The 24,093-nt window shown below is 43.8% G+C and overlaps 1 protein-coding gene across 2 annotated transcripts in view; it reads left to right on the forward strand.

Moving 5' to 3' along the window:
- The window catches only part of LOC112256242 (neuronal acetylcholine receptor subunit alpha-7-like), a 70,434-nt gene that overhangs the window by 33,906 nt on the left and 12,435 nt on the right, over positions 1-24,093 (forward strand). For both annotated transcript variants that reach the window (XM_042325692.1, XM_042325691.1), the window contains exons 4-5: positions 15,370-15,414; positions 17,945-18,054. In XM_042325692.1, coding sequence (XP_042181626.1) covers positions 15,370-15,414; positions 17,945-18,054 — 155 coding nt within the window. The remainder of the gene's footprint in view (positions 1-15,369; positions 15,415-17,944; positions 18,055-24,093) is intronic.

Here is a 24,093-nt window from a genome sequence, read left to right on the forward strand (position 1 = left end):
GGGAGCCAAGGACAACATACCTTGCTATGCCGAAGGTCAGGCAAAAGAGAACAATATGGGGGTACGGAAATACAGATAACCCGCGATGGGTGAAACCAAAATATACAAAACTTTTACAATCACATGTATGTACAATATTGATAAAAAGTGTTTGTACACCAAAGAATAATCAGCTATGCAGCTGTAATTGAATAAACACACTGAATTATTATTATTATCAAATTATTAACATTCCCCTCTTGACCTGGCCTATTTGAATTGGTCCTTGTGTGCAACTTGGTGCATAATCTAGGGGAACAACATCACACTGCTACATTCACCCCCACTGTTTTACACTAGATTATAGGCACAAAACAAAACACATTACCTCGAAGGTAACAAAGCAAGGAAAGAAAAAAACCATTTCACACCCGCAGGGCGACAGAGTAACCCAGTGTAGTCCCTTAATTCTAGACCCACAAATGGTCGATCAGCTGAAAAGCTATCCCGCGAAGGATTACGAAAAACAAGGGGTAGCTAATCCATTATTCAACCGTATATGAAAAATGCCATAAATATTTTATGCCGATGGACTACACACAAAGTTACATGAATTGCCAAATATATTAGACAAACCCACAAATCATTCTAAGACACGCTTAGATTACTACATATACATGTATATAAAAAAGAAAAGGTAGGCAATATCCTACCATCACTGAGAAACTAGGAACTGTTTCATTTCCTGTGTAGACATAGTTTGTAGCCTATTAGCCTATTCACTGGCTTAATATGTCTACCTAGTCTAGTCCGAACACCCTCACTCAAAAACCTAGCAGGAATGTCACAGACAGCACTAACCCTGCTCAGTGGTCTGACCTCAGGATGGGGAGTATTACAGATCGGCATATTCGGAGCTAGCACACTTTCAGTTACAGACTCAACGCTAGTACTGTCAGACGACTGATCAGAATCCTGGTAGATTGACACAGACCACACTGACGAAGCATCTTCAACCAAGGTATCTGTCACAGCATCATCCACACGGAATGGAGTTTCGCAATCAGAACTCTTGTAGGCTTCGTGGATATCTCTCTGGTGCACTTCCGCTGAGGACACATCATTTAAGGGGCCTTCATACGGTTGTTCCACCTCAATTCCATCAGCTGGGACCATCCTCTTGGAGTAACCTCCCAGAAGACTCAGGAAGGCCTGCTACCCAGTGGACAGTCTGCTACCCAGTGGACAGTCTTCTACCCAGTGGACAGGCTTGCTACCCAGTGGACAGTCTTCTACCCAGTGGACAGGCCTGCTACCCAGTGGACAGGCCTGCTACCCAGTGGACAGGCCAGCTACCCAGTGGACAGGCCTGCTACCCAGTGGACAGGCCTGCTACCCAGTAGACAGGCTGCTACCCAGTGGACAGGCCTGCTACCCAGTGGACAGGCCTGCTACCCAGTGGACAGGCCTGCTACCCAGTGGACAGTCTGCTACCCAGTGGACAGTCTGCTACCCAGTGGACAGGTCTGCTACCCAGTGGACAGGCCTGCTACCCAGTGGACAGGCCTGCTACCCAGTGGACAGGCCTGCTACCCAGTGGACAGTCTGCTACCCAGTGGACAGTCTGCGACTCAGGAAGGCCTGCTACCCAGTGGACAGTCTGCTACCCAGTGGACAGTCTGCTACCCAGTGGACAGGCTGCTACCCAGTGGACAGGCTGCTACCCAGTGGACAGGCTGCTACCCAGTGGACAGGCCTGCTACCCAGTGGACAGGCTGCTACCCAGTGGACAGGCCTGCTACCCAGTGGACAGGCCTGCTACCCAGTGGACAGGCCTGCTACCCAGTGGACAATCTGCTACCCAGTGGACAGTCCTGGCGTCACTCCCATCCATTTGGCTGGACTCTGCAGACATCTCAGAGATCACGTCACCACTCGATAGAGATCCATGTAGTAAGGTGTTAGATACAATATGTGTTCAGTGAGCTGTTCTTCGCAACCACTATGTACACCACACTCTCCCAGTGATCAGCCAGTTTCTTCTTGCCCCTGTCCCTCTTGTTAGCAAGTAGAACTCTGTCTCCCTTCTGCACCGAGTGACCCTTAGACCGTCTGTTGTAGACCTCGGCTTGTCTCTTTTGTTGCTTACTGGCATGCTGCTGGGCCTTTGTCATAGCCTCTCTCAGATCCTCACACAGAGACTGGACATACTTATCCACATCTACTGTGTCCCCATCCAACAGCACACTTTCAAACATAGCATCTACCGGCAACCTAGGGGTGCGTCCAAACATCAGGAAGAAGGGCGGAAACCCAGTAGTCTCATGAACAGTGCAGTTATAAAAAGTTATATTTTGGTTTCATCTGACCATATGACATTATCCCAATCTTCTTCTGGATCATCGAAATGCTCTTTAGCAAACTTCAGACGGACATGTACTGGCTTAAGCAGGGGGACACGACTGGCACTGCAGGATTCGAGTGCCTGGCGGCGTAGTGTGTTACTGATGGTAGGCTTTGTTACTTTGGTCCCAGCTCTCTGCAGGTCATTCACTAGGTCGCCCCGTGTGGTTCTGAGATTTTTGCTCACCGTTCTTGTGATCATTTTGACCCCACGAGGGGAGATCTTGCGTGGAGCCCCAGATCAAGGGAGATTATCAGTGGTCTTGTATGTCTTCCATTTCCTAATAATTGCTCCCACAGTTGATTTCTTCAAACCAAGCTGCTTACCTATTGCAGATTCAGTCTTCCCAGCCTGGTGCAGGTCTACAATTTTGTTTCTGGTGTCCTTTGACAGCTCTTTGGTCTTGGCCATAGTGGAGTTTGGAGTGTGACTGTTTGAGGTTGTGGACAGGTGTCTTTTATACTGATAACAAGTTCAAACAGGTGCCATTAATATAGGTAACGAGTGGAGGACAGAGGAGCCTCTTAAAGAAGAAGTTACAGGTCTGTGAGAGCCAGAAATCTTGCTTGTTTGTTATTGACCAAATACTTATTTTCCACCATAATTTGCAAATAAATTCATAAAAAATCCTACAATGTGATTTTCTGGATTTAGTTTCCTTATTTTGTCTGTCATAGTTGAAGTGTACCTATGATGACAATTACAGGCCTCTCATCTTTTTAAGTGGGAGAACTTGCACAATTGGTGGCTGACTAAATACTTTTTTGCCCCACTGTATGTACCTCTGCACATCGACTCGGTACGGGTACCCTGTGTATATAGCCAAGTTATTGTTACTCATTGTGTATTTATTATTACTTTTATTATTACGTGTTTTAACTTTTCTATTATTTCTCTATTTTCTGTCTCTCTGCCTTGTTGGGAAGGGCCCGTAAGTAAGCATTTCACTGTTAGTCTACACCTGTTGTTTACGAAGCATGTGACAAATGACATTTGATTTGATTCACACACAGTCTTTTTCAGCCTTGTCTTAAAACTGCTACGTTGTGATCTAGGTCAGGCTAGTTCTGCTAGACACAGATGGAGAGGAACCCATTGTTTAGTGGTTTATAGCGGTCCAGATGTTTTGGTTATTGTTGGTGAACGGTCTGGTTTAGTCCCCTGGTGTGTTTTTTTTGTTGGTGTGGTCCAGTCCTGTGGTCAGGTCTAATCTAGGTCTGGTCCAGTCTGTTGGTCTAGTCTAGATGAGGTCAAGTCTAGTGGTCCTGACTCAGGGCAGGGCAGTGAGACTCAGGTGGTGAGGGGGGCCCTTGGGTCCTGTCTGTGAAACGCTCAACGCATGATTTAACCCTGATGGGCTAACGGTACGAGCACAGCTGCCACTGCTCCACTGGGCGTGTGTGTGTGTGTGTGTGTGTCAGAGTTCATTTATTCTTGCTCATAGATAAAACTGAAGAAATGCAGAATTTACATTACTAATAACTGCAAAACACTAATTTTAAAATACATACATAATACGTGAAAAACAGAATACAGAACACTTGAAACATTACAATTTTCATGATGGAAATTGAAATATTAAAGTGTGACTGTTAAAAATATAATATTTGGGGGAACCATTTAAGTTATTAGACAGTCTGATAGCAGTGGGTAGAGTGGAGTTTCGCAGGCGGTTCGTACGGGCAGTTATACAGGACAGTTTGTGGCTGTTTCTCAGGAGCCTGGTGGTGCAGTTACCTCTTTTTGGAGGGAGCAGGTCATTCAGTGGTCAAGAGTGTGCATGTCCTTCACCAGGTGCACTGCAGCCTGCTCTCGCCTGCTCTGCAGTGACGGGAGCTGTGGTTGGACTGCTGCAACTCTGGAGATGATCCTCAAGGCCCTCCACCATATTCCAGACAAGGCCTGACCAGTGTAGTGTATACTTTGACCAGATCATCAGTGGGTAGGCCATTTCAGGCAAGAACAGTCAAAGTGCAGGTGTTTTGAGGCCTTCCTCACTGACTGCACCACACGTGTCACCACTGCGGTTCGAGTCTAGATGATACTTAGTTGTTGTTACCACTGGTACTTCCTGTCCTCCTAGGATTAGTGGTGCAGGTTGTGGATGGTCTCTAGAAAAATATATGTTGTTGGGTGTGGCCCATTCTTCCAGCTGCTTTGCCTCCAAGCCTATGGAAGTGTCCTCTTGTGGCACTAGAGGTGACCTTTGACCCAGGGCTAAATGTGCCATTTGCCATCACCCTCTTCCTTCTTCCGGTGGGGTATCTGTGGAGCCAGGCTAGTAATTTGGACACAGTTCAATGTCAGACAGACATTGCAGGAGCTTTGCGTGATCTTTGGACATGCAGTTGAAGTCGGAAGTTTACATACACTTAGGTTGGAGTCATTAAAACTTGTTTTTCAACCACTCTGCAAATTTCTTGTTAACAAACTATAGTTTTGGCAAGTCGGTTAGGACATTTACTTTGCATGACACAAGTAATTTTTCAGAAAATTATTTCACAGATTATTTCAATTATAATTCAATGTATCACAATTCCAATGGGTCAGAAGTTTACATACACTAAGTTGACTGTGCGTTTAAACAGCTCGGAAAATTCCAGAAAATGATGTCATGGCTTTAGAATTTCAGTTTTGTGGTAGTTTATCTTTGCTTCCTTGATAAGCATTTGCGCTTTGTTTCTGTATTTTCTCCATTTCATTGTTTTTTCCATTTCCCCGTCTGTTGAAAATCTTCTGTCTTTTCCTGATGGCAGCCTTTATTTGGTCAGTCATCTAGGGCTTGTCCAGTGTTGTTGTTGGCATGCATACATCAAGTGCAGTTTGAATGCATAAATTGAATGTCTTCACTAGAGGTTGACCGATTCTGATTTTTCAACTCCAATACCGATACTGCCCGATTTTATAAATACATATATATATATATATATATATATAATGACAATTACAACAATACTGAATGAACAATGAACACTTATTTTAACGTAATATAATACATAAATATCTATTTGGTCTCAAATAAATAATGAAACATGCTCCATTTGGTTTAAATAATGCAAAAACAGTGTTGGAGAAGAAAGTAAAAGTGCAGTATGTGCCATGTAAAAAAGCTAATGTTGAAGTTCCTTGCTCAGAACATGAGAACATATGAAAGCTGGTGGTTCAATATTCCCACTTCTTCAATATTCCCAGTTAAGAAGTTTTAGGTTGTAGTTAGTTATTATAGGAATTATGACGCGTTGACTTTTTCACTCTATACCATTTTTATTTCATATACCTTTGACTATTGGATGTTCTAATAGGCACTTTAGTATTGCCAGCCTAATCTCAGGAGTTGATAGGCTTGAAGTCATAAACAGCGCTGTGAAGCAAGCATTGCTTAGAGCTGCTGGCAAACGCAGTAAAGTTTGACTGAGTGCTTACGAGCTTACGAGCCTGCTGCCCCTACCACCGCTCAGTCAGACTGCTCTATCAAATCATAAACACAGAAATACTGGTCATTATTGGTCATTAATATGGTAAAATCCGGAAACTATCATTTCGAAAACAAAACATTTTTTATTTTTGTGAAATACGGAACCGTTCCGGATTTTATCGAACGGGTGGCAACCCTAAGTCTAAATATTGCTGTTACATTGCACAACCTTCAATGTTATGTCATAATTATGTAAAATTCTGGCATATTAGTTCGCAATGAGCCAGGCAGCCCAAACAGTTGCATATACCCTGATTCTGCATGCAATGAACGCAAGAGAAGTGACACATTTTCCCTAGTTAATATTGCCTGCTAACATTAATTTCTTAACTAAATATACAGGTTTAAAAAAAATATACTTCTGTGTATTGATTTTAAGAAAGGCATTAATGTTCATGGTTAGGTACATTCGTGCAATGATTGTGCTTTTTTTGCGAATGCGCTTTTGTTAAATCATCCCCCGTTTGGCAAAGTTGGCTGTGATTTGATGATAAATTATCAGGCACTGCATTGATTATACCCAATGCAGGACAAGCTAGTTAACCTAGTAATATCATCAACCATGTGTAGTTAACTAATGATTATGTGAAGATTGACTGCTTTTTTAGAAGATAAGGTTAATGCTAGCTAGCAACATACCTTGGCTCCTTGCTACACTCGCGTAACAGGTGGTCAGCCTTTTCTCGTGGGTTCCTCATGTAATCGGCCATAATCGGGATCCAAAAATGCCGATTACCGATTGTTATGAAAACTAGAAATCGGCCCCCTATTCTCCACCTTTGCATCGATGCTCTCCACCTCATATATGGCAGACCAATCAGTGCTTGCCATGCATCGTGCCAAGGCCTCCTTTCTGTTCTGGGTTACCAGGCGTCCTTTTCCCCCACTGCACCTCACATCTCCCTCCCGATGTTGTGTTTGGGGAGAACAGCAGACATTTGTGATCACTGGATCCGAGAGATGAGCAAGTACAGTGGGGGTGTTGTAGTGATTCTTCAGATTTATAATGATCCAATCTAAGATGGAGTCCTCTCTGATCATTTCCACTTGTTTCATGTCTGGATGGGAGTTTGTCAGCATCTTGATGGGCAGGTGATTCAAGTCTACACAGCATGGACATCCTGAGGACATGGATAGTATTTATGAGATAATCCACAGTGTTATGCTGAAGTGTTTTCTCATTTGCCCATAGTGAATGGTAGAGTACTTCCACTACCAGAGTTGAAACTGAGCTGCCGAGTGGTGTAGGACAAAGCTGAAGCCACATATACGGCAGGGGCGGCAGGTAGCCTAGTGGTTAGAGGGTTGGGCCAGTAACCGAAAGTTTGCTGGATCGAATCTCCGAGCTGACAAGGTAAAAAATCTGTCGTTCTGCCCCTGAACAAGGCAGTCAGCCCACTGTTCCCCGGTAGGCCATCATTGTAAATAAGAATTTGTTCTTAACTGACGTGCCTGGTTAAATTGAAAATAAACTCCTCTTTCTCTAGGTCAGTTCTTCTATTTTCCTGAATACTGTGATTTACGTCCATAGCTCCTCTCATCCCCTCTCTGGACCAGTCGTTTCTGAACAGCTGATAGTCTTGTACGAAAAGAGATTCATCTGGGATATTTTCGCGGGCCCATGTTTCAGTGACCCATCCAGTAACTCCATTTGCTGATTGAAGGAGCAGTTCAAATTCATCCACTTTGTTTACCAATGATCTTGAATTACAAACTAGCACAATCGGAGTCTCTGGAGCATGCTGGGACGTATTTTGCGACATCCCATAATTCAGCTAGAGCTCTGCATTGACGTGAGAGATTGTGTTTTCCATGTATATTAGGTCTGTTAATAACTTCTATTGTTAGTATTTTCCTCCTTCTGCCCTTACCAGCTGTTCCCGAAGCACTAAAGTTTGTCTCGGATATGCAGTGCCAGAGGAGGTGCATGTCTTTTGTAAATCCGTAGAAAATGTGATGAGTTTTCCAGAACGTTTGTACAATCCATCGCTATCAAAGCCACGCTTAATCCGCTAAAAGAGCAGGAAAAGTATGCAGTGCAATTTTTTAAAACATTTGAAACAAACATTTGAAACATTGTAACACGTGTTACTGTTGACCAGCTGCCAGGAAGCTTCACCATACACTGTAATAATGTGTGTGGGTGTGTGGTTAATCCCAGCTCTCACAGTCTCAAATCAGAATTAGACGTTTATCAATGTTTCTCAAACGTAACATTTTGAAGTGTTTAAGGTTAACCTTTCGGGCATTAACTCCACATTTTTAAGGTTAGGCATGAACTCACAATGGTTAAGGTAAATGTTAACGTTTGGGATAGGCTTAAAACAAAAATATCAAAAACAATCTTCTATCGCTGGATTCAAACAGGCAACATTTGGCCCTTTGGAATCAGAGGCAGATGCTTACAACCATCCACCATCCCCGTCCACAACACCCGGCAAAACCGAAAACTACTTGAAGGTACCAGTGCTCACTGCTGCCCCTAGTGGCTGGTTTCCACGTCATCTCCCGACATACTCAGACATGGATGGACGTCGAATACTGACTTGTATCACAGGTGACCTGGCTGGGTTTATCATGCAGAGCCGTCTTTTAGTTTATTTTCCAGTTACCTTAAACACTTAATGTGGCCCAATGTTGACCTGAGTTATGCACAAAAAAACAACCTACCTTTGTCTCTCCTCAGATTTCTAAATTGAGTAGGTGAGAATGTGACACTTGATTATTTCTGAGGAAGAGCTGCTTTAAGCATGAAATCTCTCCCTGTGTTCCATATGTCATATGTAACCTTCATAGCTACAGCACAGCTCTACACATGGTTCAATGAATCACAGTTACAGGCAATAACATTACTGCTTGATTACGTGTGGTAATGGTAATCACTGGCAGTAATGTCTCTAGATCAACAGTAATAAACTCATTTGGTATTCCAGTAGCTGATTAGCATAGTCAATTTAGCCTTTCTGACACACTGGTCATTGGTCAGGGCATCCGAATGCAAACACGCCAGGCTTCAGTAGCTATTGTAAGCCAGCACAGCTCGTATTAACATAGCAGATTCATTATTAGCCTAGCGTAGTCCAAATGGTCTCAGAGCCTGTTTGCTGTTAGCATAGCACGGTGGATATTAGCCAGGATACTGTATGTTAGTGTTTCCCAACACATTGATCCTCAGGGAAGCACTGATAGCTTTAGAGTTGTTAATGTATTTATCACCTTTATGTAAACAACATTGACTGACTGGCGCTCCACACGCACACGCACTGAAGGAAGCGCACATACAGGTAACAGCCAAAATAAAGGAAACACCAACATTAAGTGTCTCATTAGGGTGCTGGGCCACCATGACCCGCCAGAACAGCTTCAATGCGCATAGATTCTGTAAGTGCCTGGAACTAGAGCTTTCAGCGTTCTTAACCCTTGACTTATTTCACATTTTGTTGTGTTACAGCCTAAATTGAGAATGGATTAAATAAATGCTTTTTTCTCAACCTTCTACACACAATACCCCATAATGACCAAGTGAAAAACATGTTTTTTTAGAATTTTTTTGCTAATTCATTGAAAATGAAATACAGAAATATCTCATTTACATACAGTACCAGTCAAAAGTTTGGACACACCTACTTATTCCAGGGTTTTTCTTTATTTGTACTTTTTTCTACATTATAGAATAATAGTGAAGACCTCAAAACTATGAAATAACACATATGGAATCATGTAGTAACCAAAAAAGTGTTCTTCAAAGTTGCCACCCTTTGCCTTGATGACAGCTCTGGACACTCTTGGCATTCTCTCAACCAGCTTCATGAGGTAGTCACCTGGAATGCATTTCAATTAACAGGTGTGCCATGTTTAAAGTTAATTTGTGGAATTTATTTGCTTCTTAATGCGTTTGAGCCAATCAGTTGTGTTGTGACAAGTTAGGGTTGGTATACACACGATTTGGTAAAAGATAAAGCCCATATTACGACAAGAACAGCTCAAATAAGCAAATAGAAATGACAGCCAAATCGTTACTTGAAGACATGAAGGTCAGTCAATACGGAACATGTCAAGAACTTTGAAAGTTTCTTCAAGTGCAGTTGCATAAAATCATCAAGCGCTATGATGAAACTGGCTCTCGTAAGGAACTCCACAGGAATGGAAGACCCAGAATTACCTCCGCTGCAGAGGATCAGTTCATTCGAGTTAACTGCACCTCAGATTGTAGCCCAAATAAATGCTTCACAGAGTTCAAGACACATCTCAACATCAACTGTTCAGAGGAGACTGTGTGAAACAGGCCTTCGTTGTCGGTTTGCTGCAAAGAAACCACTACTTAAAAGGACACCAATAAGAAGAAGAGATTTGCTTGGACCAAGAAACACGAGTAATGGACGTTAGACCGGTGAAAATCTGTCCTTTGGTCTGATGAGTCCAAATTTGAGATTTTTGGTTCCAACCGCTGTGTTTTTGTGAGACGCAGAGTAGGTGAACGGATGATCTACACGTGTGGTTGCCACCGTGAAGCATGGAGGAGGAGGTGTGAGGGTGCTTTGCTGGTTACACTGTCTGTGATTTATTTAGAATTCAAGGCACACTTAACCAGCATGACTATAACAGCATTCTGCAGCGATACGCCATCCCATCTAGTTTGCGCTTAGTGGGACTATCATTTGTTTTTCAACAGGACAATGACCCCAAACACACCTCCAGGCTGTGTAAGGGCTATTTGACCAAGGAGAGTGATGGAGTGCTGCATCAGATGATCTGGCCTCCACAATCACCCGACCTCAACCCAACTGAAATGGTTTGGGATGATTTGGACTGTGGAGTGAAGGAAAAACAGCCAACAAGTGCTCAGCATATGTGGGATCTCCGTCAAGACTGTTGGAAAAGCATTCTTCATGAAGCTGGTTGAGAGAATGCCAAGAATGTGCAAAGCTGTCATCAAGGCAAAGGATGGCTACTTTGAAGAATTTAAAATAAAATATATATTTAATTTTTAATTTAATTTAAAATATATTTTGATTTGTTTCACACTTTTTGGGTTACTACATGATTCCATATGTGTTATTTCATAGTTTTGATGTCTACACTATTACTCTACAAGGTAGAACATTGTAAAAGTAAATAAAAATCCTTGAATGAGTAGGTGTGTCCAATTATAGATAGATTTATTGATTAATTCTGTAATTATTCACACCCCTGAGACAAATCTTCGTAGAAGCACCTTTGGCAACAATTACAGCTTTGAGTCTTTCTGGGTACGTCTCTAAGAGCTTTCCATGCCTGGATTGTGTAATGTTTGCCCATTATTATTTTCTATATTCTTCAACTCTGTCAAATGTGTTGTTGATCATTGCTAGACAACCATTTTCAGGTCTTTCCATAGATTTTCAAGTAGATTTAAGTTAAAACAGTAACTTGGCCACTCAGGAAAATTCACTGTCATCTTGGTAAGTGACTCCAGTGTAACTTTGGCCTTTTGTTATTTGTTATTGTTTTGCTAAAAAAGTGAATCAGTCTCCCAGTGTCTGATGGAAAGCAGACAACCAGGTTTTCCTCTAGGATTTTGCCTGTGCTTAGCTCCATTACATTTTTTTTATCTTGAAAACCTCCCCAGTCCTTTAATGATTAAAAACATACCCATAACATGATGCAGCCACCACTATTTTTGAAAATATGAAGAGTGTTTGTCAGTAATGTCTTGTATTGGATTTGTCCCAAACATGACACTTTGTATTCAGGACAATATTTTTTTTTTGAATTTACTTTACTGCCTTGTTGCAACCAGGATGCATCTTTTGGAATATTTGTATTCTGTACAGGGTTCCTTTTTTCACTCTGTCAATTAGGTTAGTATTGTGGAGTAACTACAATGTTGTTGATCCATCCTCAGTTTTCTCCTTTCACAGCCATTAAACTCTGTAACTGTTTTAAAGTCATTGGCCTGATGCTGAAATCCCTGAGTGGTTTCCTTCCTCTCGGGCAACTGAGTTAGGAAGGACGACTGTATCTTTGTAGTGACTAGGTGTAATATATACACCATCCAAAGTGTAATTAATAACTTCACCATGCTCAAAGGGATTTTAAATGTCTGTTTTTTAATTATATTTTTACCCATCTACCAGTAGGTGCACTTATTTGCAAGGCATTGTAATACCTCCCGGGTCTTTGTGGTTGAATCTGTGTTTGAAATTCTCTGCTCGACTTAGGTGGGGTACATAAATTAGATAGTCATTCAACTTATTATGTGACTTGTAAAGCAAATTTGTACTCCTGAAACTTATATAGTCTTGCCATAACAAAAGGTTTGAACACTTATTGACTCAAGAAATTTCAGCTTTTAAGTTTGAATTAATTAGTAAATATTTCTAAAACACAATTCCACTTTGACATTATGGGGTATTGTGTGTAGGTAGGCCAGTGAAATTCCAGTAGAAATTCCATTGGTGTTTTGTTGATGCACCCAATTGAACATACACTATATATACAAAAGTATGTGGACACCCCTTCAAATGAGTAGATTCTGCTATTTCAGCCACACCCATTGCTGACAGGTGTATAAAATCGAGCACATAGCCATGCAATCTCCATAGCCAACCATTGGTAGTAGAATGTCCTTACTAAAGAGTTCAGTGACTTTCAACGTGGCACGGTCATAAGATGCCACCTTTCCAACAAGTCAGTTCGTCAATTTCTGCCCTGCTAGAGCTACTCCAACTCTAAGTGCTGTTATTGTGTAGTGGAAACGTCTAGGAGCAACAAAGGCTCAGCCGCAAAGTGGTAGGCCACACAAGCTCACAGTACGGGATCGTTGAGTGCCGACTCACTACCGAGTTTCAGAATGCCTCTGGAAGCAACCTCAGCACAAGAACTGTTTATTGGGAGATTTATGAAATGGGTTTCCATGGCCGAACAGCCGCTCACAAGCCTAAGATCACCATGCACAATGCCAAGCGTCGGCTGGAGTGATGTAAAGCTCACCGGCATTGGACTCTGGAGCAGTGGAAACGCGTTCTCTGGAGTGATGTAAAGCTCACCGGCATTGGACTCTGGAGCAGTGGAAACCCGTTCTCTGGAGTGATGAATCACGCTTCACCATCTGGCTGTCCGAATCTGGGTTTGGCGGATGCCTCCTACCTGAATGCATAGTGGCAACTGTACATTTTGGTGGAGGAGGAATAATGGTGCTGTTTTTCATGGTTATGGCCCCTGAGTTCTAGTGTAGGGAAATCTTAACACTACAGCATACAATGACATTCTAGATGATTCTGTGCTTCCAACTTTTTGGCAACAGTTTGAGGAAGGCCCTTTCCTGGTTCAGCATGACAATGCTCCCGTGCACAAAGTGAGGTCCATACAGAAATGGTTTGTTGAGATTGTTGTGAAAGAATTTGACTGGCCTGCACAGAGCCCTGACGTCAACACCATCGAACACCTTTGGGATGAATTGAAATGCCGAATGCGGGCCTAATTGCCCAACATCAGTGCCCGACCTCACTAATGCAATTAAAATGTTAGCTAATGATCTTCAGCCCCTCATCATTTGAGTGACAGCTAGCAAGACGCACATTGATGGTTTCACAGTGAAAGAAGGCTGTCCCAGGCCTGCCCAGCATTATCCATTGAGGTTTCAGGCTGTACCTAATGGCTAGGTGACACAGCAGGGAGAGAGAGAGGGCAATGACATACTGCAGATATCTGGCCATATATGATGTAGTACACAATTTTCGGGGGACCCGTTTTGGCTCTTGAGCACTACTTTCAAAACGACGGGCTATAAAGTATGCAAATCTTCCTGGAAAGTCTCTTTAAGATAATGCTGGATTTGATGGCATGGGGTGTTTGTGTTTGTTTGTGTGAGTAAGAGAGAATTCCTTTTTTCACATCCCACCACATCCTGTAAATGGTTTTCTTCATCATGCTAGCTAATTACTTTCCAATCTGTTGATGTCTCTCTGCTGCTCGTGTAGGGGAGCCAGTTAGTTTTGATTGGCTCCTGGCTCCTCATGGACAGCAATTAGACAGGTATCTGACACCAGCTGAGACACATTGTTAGGCAACGGATGAGAATGATAACAATCTTAAAACATTAAGATAGGAAATATTGTTTTAAATGCCAAGGTCTTTTGACATTTTGAAGACATGACATGTCTTTTTTTGTAACTTTCTATTGGAGAGACAACGTGTGTGTGTGTGTGTGTGTGTGTGTGTGTGTGTGTGTGTGTGTGTGTGTGTGTGTGTGTGTGTGTGTGTATTGCGCAAGGTACTTAACCCTAATTGCTTCTGTAAATTGCTCTGGATAAGAGTGTCTGCTAAATTACTAAAGTGAGTGTGTGTGTGTGTGTGTGTGTGTGTGTGTGTGTGTGCTGCTGTGATCACCCTTGAGTTGGAGGGTTAATGTTTTCCCTTCATAGATTTGACCCTAACATCCCCCAACTCCCATCTCCCCCCGATCCAGTTTGCTAGTCAGACACCATTACTGCGGGATCAGCGATCTGCGAAGCATCTCTACATTCACTTTAAAAAGAATGGAACTTTTCCGTCTTCATCATCTGGGTCATTTGATGGAATCCTGGATATGTAGAAATATTTGGCACATAACTCAGCCCTAATTGATGGAAGTGGGTGTTAATGACTGATAGAGTTGAAGAGAGGCAGAAACAGACCAAAAACTGAGATCTGCAAAGAGAGAGAGATAATGTAGAGAGAGCAGAGAACAAGACAAAAGGACACCTTACATCTTGCTAAGTGCCCTATTTACTCAGATCATGAAATCCGAGTTCTCTCTCTCCTTCTCTCTCTCTCCTTCTCTCTCTCTCTCTCCTTCTCTCTCTCTCCTTCTCTCTCCTTCTCTCTCCTTCTCTCTCTCTTCTCTCTCTCCTTCTCTCTCTCTCTTCTCTCTCTCTTCTCTCTCTCCTTCTCTCTCTCTCCTTCTCTCTCTCTCCTTCTCTCTCTCTCTTCTCTCTCTCTCCTTCTCTCTCTCTCCTTCTCTCTCTCTCTTCTCTCTCTCTTCTCTCTCTCTCCTTCTCTCTCTCTTCTCTCTCTCTCCTTCTCTCTCTCCTTCTCTCTCTCTCTTCTCTCTCTCTCTTCTCTCTCTCTTCTCTCTCTCTCTCTCTCCTTCTCTCTCTCTCCTTCTCTCTCTCTCTCTCTCCTTCTCTCTTCTCTCTCTCTCTTCTCTCTCTCTTCTCTCTCTCTCTCTCTCTCCTTCACTCTCTCTCTCCTCTCTCTCTCTCTCTGCTGTGTGTTGGGTTGTTTAGGTCCACGGGGCTTGTTGTTTGAGATTTTGAAATGAGGCATCTAATAATGATGTGCTACATGCCTCCACTGAAAAAGCAATGCGTAGAAAAACACTGTGGTTACATAAATGCAGCTTTTAGAGAGGTTTCACACCCCAGTTGTTTTGCACCCATGCTGAACCTACAGTAGGCACTCAGCGAAACCTTACCTCTGTCTATTCACTGTGATGATTTCCTGTTGTGGCGGTTGAATTGAATTGTTCTTTTCTTCTCTGTTTGGTCAGGACGAGAAGAACCAGGTTCTGATGACCAACGCATGGCTACAGCTGGTGAGTGGAAATGGTTGAGGACTGAATGACACTGTGACTCATGATGTTCTCATATCCCCCATCCCACCAAAAAGGCAGTAACACCATCTCAAGTTGATATGCCGCAGGTGTTGTCTGGTACCACCACATCCTATTAGTTGACAATAGCCTGTCCGTATTGTCTCTTGAAATATTGCTTCTGTTAAGTTAAAACTGCTAGTTTCTCTTAGCCAGTCTGAGCTTGATCCAACATATTGGATTGGACATAGAGCTTTGATTGCTTATCCCAATGTTTCCTTGGTAATCTGGAGGATACATGCTTATGGAGAGTTGATGAGGTTGGATTTGTGAGAGGGGCATGCGGTCCACCTTGTCTGGTCTCTACCATCGACACGACCCAGGAGAAGGAGAACAACGCCTCCACTCTCCACAGTCACTACAAACAGATCTCCGTCCAATTTCCCATCAATTCATTTGATTTTTTATTGAGTCATTTACTCCTTTATAGAAGTCTTCCTGACAGGACGTCAGCCTCAATTTTCTAGCCAATCAGTGTCATTGCTGTGTGGTTTATGCAACGCTTCCCAGGCGGGCCATGGGAAATACATTTCAATGTCTGTCAACTAGTGTGAACTCATAAGAGACGAGTGCTGTCACAACCCTTCAGTTGACAGACTGCCAAGACCCAAGCTCAGACTGGATCTTTTATCACAGACAGACTGACCCCCCCCGGTGGAACTTGGTGGAAGACAATCTCAATTGTATCACTTAACTCTACACTTCTTTCTTGTCTTTATTTTGACCTTCTCTCTGTGTTCTGTCTTCAGTACTGGACTGATGTGCCTCTCTGCTGTGTGATTATCTCTGATGTGTATCTCCGTCTTCTGTCTTCAGTACTGGACTGATGTACCTCTTTGCTGTGTGATTATCTCTGATGTGTATCTCAAATCAAATCAAATTTATTTATATAGCCCTTCGTACATCAGCTGATATCTCAAAGTGCTGTACAGAAACCCAGCCTAAAACCCCAAACAGCAAGCAATGCAGGTGTAGAAGCACGGTGGCTAGGAAAAACTCCCTAGAAAGGCCAAAACCTAGGAAGAAACCTAGAGAGGAACCAGGCTATGTGGGGTGGCCAGTCCTCTTCTGGCTGTGCCGGGTGGAGATTATAACAGAACATGGCCAAGATGTTCAAATGTTCATAAATGACCAGCATGGTCGAATAATAATAAGGCAGAACAGTTGAAACTGGAGCAGCAGCACAGTCAGGTGGAAGTTGAAACTGGAGCAGCAGCATGGCCAGGTGGACTGGGGACAGCAAGGAGTCATCATGTCAGGTAGTCCTGGGGCATGGTCCTAGGGCTCAGGTCAGTTGAAACTGGAACAGCAGCATGGCCAGGTGGACTGGGGACAGCAAGGAGTCATCATGTCAGGTAGTCCTGGGGCATGGTCCTAGGGCTCAGGTCCTCCGAGAGAGAGAAAGAAAGAGAGAAGGAGAGAATTAGAGAACGCACACTTAGATTCACACAGGACACCGAATAGGACAGGAGAAGTACTCCAGATATAACAAACTGACCCCAGCCCCCGACACATAAACTACTGCAGCATAAATACTGGAGGCTGAGACAGGAGGGGTCAGGAGACACTGTGGCCCCATCCGAGGACATCCCCGGACAGGGCCAAACAGGAAGGATATAACCCCACCCACTTTGCCAAAGCACAGCCCCCACACCACTAGAGGGATATCTTCAACCACCAACTTACCATCCTGAGACAAGGCTGAGTATAGCCCACAAAGATCTCCGCCACGGCACAAGCCAAGGGGGGGGCGCCAACCCAGACAGGATGACCACAACAGTGAATCAACCCACTCAGGTGACGCACCCCCTCCAGGGACGGCACGAGAGAGCCCCAGCAAGCCAGTGACTCAGCCCCTGTAATAGGGTTAGAGGCAGAGAATCCCAGTGGAAAGAGGGGAACCGGCCAGGCAGAGACAGCAAGGGCGGTTCGTTGCTCCAGAGCCTTTCCGTTCACCTTCCCACTCCTGGGCCAGACTACACTCAATCATATGACCCACTGAAGAGATGAGTCTTCAGTAAAGACTTAAAGGTTGAGACCGAGTTTGCGTCTCTGACATGGGTAGGCAGACCGTTCCATAAAAATGGAGCTCTATAGGAGAAAGCCCTGCCTCCAGCTGTTTGCTTAGAAATTCTAGGGACAATTAGGAGGCCTGCGTCTTGTGACCGTAGCGTACATGTAGGTATGTACGGCAGGACCAAATCAGAGAGATAGGTAGGGGCAAGCCCATGTAATGCTTTGTAGGTTAGCAGTAAAACCTTGAAATCAGCCCTTGCTTTGACAGGAAGCCAGTGTAGAGAGGCTAGCACTGGAGTAATATGATCAAATTTTTTGGTTCTAGTCAGGATTCTAGCAGCCGTATTTAGCACTAACTGAAGTTTATTTAGTGCTTTATCCGGGTAGCCGGAAAATAGAGCATTGCAGTAGTCTAACCTAGAAGTGACAAAAGTGTATCTCTGTGTTCTGTCCTCAGTACTGGACTGATGTGTACCTGAGTTGGAATCCAGAGAACTACCCTGGAGTTCAGAACCTACGTTTCCCCTCCAGCCAGATCTGGACCCCTGACATCCTCCTCTACAACAGGTGTGCTCCCACAACCCCCATCTTCTCCCATGATCCTCCTCTCCTCCCATCACCCTCCTCTCTCCAATAATCCTCTCCTCCCATCATCCTCATCTCCTCCCACAACTTACTGATGCAGTCATTTATGATTGATCCTTTCTTTGGATGACTTTAGAGCTGAGATTTGGTTGATAAACCAACAGCAACGGAGCATCTGTGACCTGGCATCAGCCTGCCTGGAGGGACTGGAGGGACAGGACCTGAATGTGGAATATGTTTACGGCTGTGTTTAGTCTGGAAGTCTCCCGAAGTGTGTGTGAGTGTATCTCTGTGTGTGTGTGTGTGTTTGTGCGTGTGTACCTCTGTGTGTGTGTGTGTGTTTGTGCATGTGTACCTCTGTGTGTGTGTGTGTGTGTGTACCTCTGTGTGTGTGTGTGTGTGTGTGTGTGTGTGTGTGTGTACCTCTGTGTGTCTGTGTGTTTCTCTCTGTGTGAGTGTGTGTGTATCTCTCTGTGTGAGTGTGTGTGTGTGTGTGTATCTCTCTGTGTGTGTGTATCTCTCTCTGTGTGCGTGTGTGAGTTAGCATTGAGATACAGTTGGGTATATGTGTTTTTAGACGTGCACAGTGTTTGGAATCAGGTCGGGTTTATTCTGTCTCATCTCTCTGTTCTTAACCCCTTTCTCCTGTTAGTGGGGAAAGCTTACAGAGATGGTATCTACTCCTCTTCACTTTGCCATGTAGGGCAAAACCACAAGTAAATGCACTGGCTAGACCATGTGAGAAAGATAAATATATGGAGAGAGGTAGGCACACAGAGAAGTGAAGGAAGTTCAGTCCTTTTTTTAAGAGGGTTCATTCATAATGATTAACTGGGGGGTTCAAGCCCTGACTGCTGATTGGCTGACATCTGTGGTATATCAGACTGTATACCACAGGTATGACAAAACATTTATTTTAACTGTTCTAATTACATTTAATTAACCAGAAACTACTACTACTGCTTCTGCTACTGCTAGTACTACTACTTTTACAGATCTGCCCAGCCACGCAATTAATTAACTTGATCTCCACTGTAAAAAGCGCCTAGACATTATCTCTGACATTTGCAACATTTTTGTAATATTGTAATTCGATCTCCACAGTCTCCCGTATTAATGAATGTGTCGGCAGAGGAGAGAGGAATGCAGCTTTTCTCAGCCAGTCCAAATCACCAATCAGCATCAGAACTGGTAAAACAACATGAAATGTAGCTAGTTTGCTGTGTAGTTGGCCAGCAACCTGCAAAGTTCCCGGAATGATCCACCAGCGCTTGTTTAGTTAAGCTTTACATGGCAGTCAATGGACATAGAACTAAAGACCAGAGAACACCTAAAATTGCACTTGACAACCAGTGTTAGTGAATGTAGCATCAGGTAAAAAATACAAATAATAATAATAATCTTAATAATAATCTTTTAATGCTGGTAACTTGTCGGCTTCGCCTCGTGGCTATGACCACGTCACAGCCATGATAAAAATGTCATAACATATGGACTTGAATGTATTATTGCTTAATTACAATCTCCATGCGCGTACACACCCAGCACACACCACACACACACACACACACACAACACCATACCATCACATGATCACAGGATTAAGGAGAGAAAAAAGGGGTATTTAATCCTGATTTTAAAAGCACTGCTGCATTTGGAAAAGGGATTACTTCTCTCCCCATCTCACCCCTCTTCTCTTCATCTAACCTGCTTCACTCCTCACTCACGTCCAAAAAGGTCAAAGTTAACAGGAAACATACTTTTCATTCATGTAAAATGCGTCTGTTCTCTTCTATTCTTCATGCTCTCACAATTCTTTGGCGTGCACTCGTTTACGATGCTGTAAATAAGTTACGTGACGGTTAGAGTCATTGGTTTGGGTCATGTGACGTAAACATCACAGATGTTGACGAATTTCACCATAAGAGCAGAGTTAACCTTGTAGATCATGTCATGGCCCTGTAATAGAGGGGAGCTGCTGAGGAGAACCCATTTCAGAGTGTTGCTGAGGTTTAGCTTCCCCAAAAGGGAAGTTCAAATTTGCAGTCTGCTTCCATGATATCGACACACAAACACATAGAGACACACATTGACACAGCAGACGTTCGTGACGTAACATGCGCCATTAAACCGCTCGTCATGAAAGCGTAAGCAATAACACGCTAGTCTGACAGCGGTGTATAGCAGAGGAACCCAGTCTCATTAGCATGCTTTTGAGGTGCGAAAACGCAATAATGAATGTATTCACTTCTATTGCGCTTAATTAACGAGAGCCTTAGTGAGTCAGTTCAATACATCCCATGTATCTCATCAAAAGACCATTTCAGTGTGGAGGGTTGTATAGGCACAATGGAAGGATCAACAGCATGTGACAGATTATGCATTCTTTTTCTGCATTCCATTTCATCCATTTCCCCTCTGAACGATCCCTTCGCATCTCAGTCTGTCTGGTATTCAGCCGCCGAGGGCTGGGGGGATGAAAAGGAAGTTGAACACGACTCTGATTGCTGTTTGTTTGTGACTAAGCACATAGCAGGATTTGACTTCAATGTGGTTGATTCCATTGATAAATTGCCATGAAGGAATCCTTGAAAGGATCCCTATTAGTGACGTGCTTCGTAGACAGTATGTGCTGAATGTAATGGCATGGGGGTGTGAAAGGATGTATGTTGTTGTATTACACAGAAACAATTCAAACATGACACGTATAGCTAATCTCAGGAAAAGGTACATTCACACTGAGCATTGTACACACCCACATTTTATTATGGTATTGTACTATGGTACAAATACTATAGTACTATAGTGTTCTTGTGTACTAAAGTAGTATTTACAGTTTAATATCGTAAAAATACTGTGTATATACTATAGTAATTACTGTAGTGTTTTTGTGGACTAAAGGAGTATTTACAGTTTACTATAGTATAAATATTGAAGTGTATACTATAGTAACTACTGTAGTGTTTTTGCAGACTGTAGTATACTGAACTATTTACTATAGAGTTTTTTGCGGACATTACTGTAGTATTCACTGAAGTGTTTTTGCGCCCTGTCGTATACTGTAGTATTTACTATAGTATTCTACAACATTCTATAGTAAGTACTACACATGATCGAGGGATATTAGTGTGTAGTATAGTATTCTACAGTACACTACAGTTTACTACATAATTCTATAGTAAGTACTGTCGTAATCTATAGTAAACTGAAGTGTGTTTTTCATGTGGGCACTGACAATTCTACAGTGACAAGTACACACATCTCACGCCATAACCTCGTGTAGATGTGGATCAGCATCAGGCAGACTTTAATCACCATTAGATCAGTTACTACATGACCATCTCCCTCGTCAGAGAAGGACAGGGCTAAAGTCAATGTTTTCATAGGGTCCATCAGACCAAGGACATCCAAGTCAAGGAGCCAGGCGGGACATGCACACGCCGCACAGTAGTGTCTCTAGCCCTTGGCGAAGCATACTCTCAAATAAATTGTAGTCATTTAGCAGACGCTCTTATCCAGAGTGACTTACAGGAGCAATTAGGGTTAAGTGCTTTGCTGAAAGGCACAACGACAGATTTTTCACCTCAAACTTTCGGTGGTCGGCCCAGCGCTCTTAACCTGCAAGGCTACCTGCCGCTGTGACTATGACAGCAATGTGAACGGACACATTCCATTAAAAAAAAAAAAGAGCGAGACAATCACTCTCTCTCTCTTCAAATCAAATCAAATTTTATTTGTCACATGCGCCGAATACAATATTACCCGTGAAATGCTTACTTACAAGCCCGTAACCGACAGTGCCATTTTAAGAAAAAAGAGTTAAGAAAATATTTACATATGGGAACATATGGAGATGAGGCTCACCTTGTCACTACACTGTTTCTCAGTGTGATAGGCATGCAGAGATAGAGATGGACATATCCCCACTCCAACTCATCAGGCCCCTGGGGCTGTCACCCTGTATGCCTGATCCTAATGATCTGGGAAGGCATATCCAGAATAATGTGCTTGGATAACTTGTACTCTGTTTCACAGAGGCATGAGCCATACTATTTCCTCAGCTTCTGGAGAGAGCATGAACATAGAACCCTGGCTGGACCTCCAAAGAGACTGTTCTCTTCTTCTTCTCTCTTCCTCTCGGGGCAGACTGGACTGGCTGTCTCTTCTGCCCTCTGGTTGGATGTTCCTTTCCATATCTCTTACTTCTCTCTTGCTTTCTCTGTGTGTCTTTCATTGGGTTTAATCTCTCGGTCTCTCTCTCTTGAGCTGCTCCATCTCATTACCACGCGTGCGTGGAGGTGCAAGAATGAGGTGTTGAGTAAGTGGAGAAGACAGCAAGGTGACTCACGTCCCCTGGTTGCAGAAACCTGTCACTACCTCCGTTGTTTGTCTGACCTCTGTGTGTCGCCAGAATGCTTTGTCCCCTTTCACTGTGCTCACATGTCTAGGACACATGTCTAGGGCTTCTCTCTCTCTCTCTCTCTCTCTCTCTCTCTCTCTCTCTCTAAACTATGTGCCCCCACTCTCTGTGCCTTCTCTCAGGGGTATCACCTGTCCCATTGTGTGTTAACGCGCTTCTATTTTTGGGGTGTGTTTTGTCAGTTTCTGGATTATGTTTATGTGTTGTTTGATGTTCTCTGTTTTGTGTGTGTGCATGCGCACTCTGGCACACACACTAGCTGATATGCGTGCTGATTGCAGTGGAACGCGGGCAGAAGCTTTCTGACACAATGAAGCAGAGGTCTGAATAATTCAATGAGCCAGGGATGGCAGCGACACACACAGCCCTGCACATGCAGCCCTATCTCCCCTGCCCCACAACATAGACGCACACACATACACACACACACACACACACACACACACACACACACACACACACACACACACACACACATCTCCTGCCCGACCAGCACAGATAACACACTGACACGAACGAGAAATTGATGACGCTACTAAACTCTGAAAAGGTAGATCATTCAGCCTACTGAGTGGAGCAGGAAGGAGAGATAGGGAGACGAGGGTAATCAGTAAATCCTCTCTCAGGCTCGGCCTGTCACCGCGCTGAATGAGTGTGTAAACCTGAGGACTGTGTTCCCAGGCGCGTCTACGTTAGCGCTTGGGGTGTCTCGTGGTTGTCTGGGGGATAAGTGGTCGTTGATAGGGGTCTGAATAGAACTGTCAGGTGCCTTAATGGGTTTCCACTGCTGGGGATGGACCCCTGACAGAAGGGGAAGGGAGGGTGGGCCCCAATGGACCCGCAGTTTGTGTGTTCGTTTCTGATACTGTGCTACCTGTGCTACCTGTGCTAGTGACGTTGTGGATGTGTTTTCGTGTGTCTGATCATATCTGATAATGGTTCATTCACACAGGTAAGATTCTATACCCAGTCGCTCCAACTAAAACTTCAGTGCCAGTCCCACCTAATCACTGGATCCATCCCCCAGCTCTAACCCTAGCATCATGTCCACATCCCGGTTCAACCCTAACCCCTAGCCTCAACCCTAACCCTAGCTTCATGTCCACATCCCGGTTCAACCCTAACTCCTAGCCTCAACCCTAATCCTAGCTTCATGTCCACATCCAGGTTCAACCCTAACCCCTAGCCTCAACCCTAACCCTAGCTTCATGTCCACATCCCGGTTCAACCCTAACCCCTAGCCTCAACCCTAATCCTAGCATCATGTCCATATCCCGGTTCAACCCTAACCCCTAGCCTCAACCCTAATCCTAGGTTCATGTCCACATCCAGGTTCAACCCTAACCCCTAGCCTCAACCCTAACCCAAGCTTCATGTCCACATCCCGGTTCAACCCTAACCCCTAGCCTCAACCCTAACCCTAGCTTCATGTCCACATCCCGGTTCAACCCTAACCCCTAGCCTCAACCCTAACCTTAGCTTCATGTCCACATCCCGGTTCAACCCTAACCCTAGCTTCATGTCCACATGCCGGTTCCATCCTAACCTTAGCTTCATGTCCACATCCCGGTTCAACCCTAACCCTAGCTTCATGTCCACAT

Source organism: Oncorhynchus tshawytscha, linkage group LG08 (assembly GCF_018296145.1).
Source record: "Oncorhynchus tshawytscha isolate Ot180627B linkage group LG08, Otsh_v2.0, whole genome shotgun sequence".
Classification (NCBI taxonomy): domain Eukaryota; kingdom Metazoa; phylum Chordata; class Actinopteri; order Salmoniformes; family Salmonidae; genus Oncorhynchus; species Oncorhynchus tshawytscha.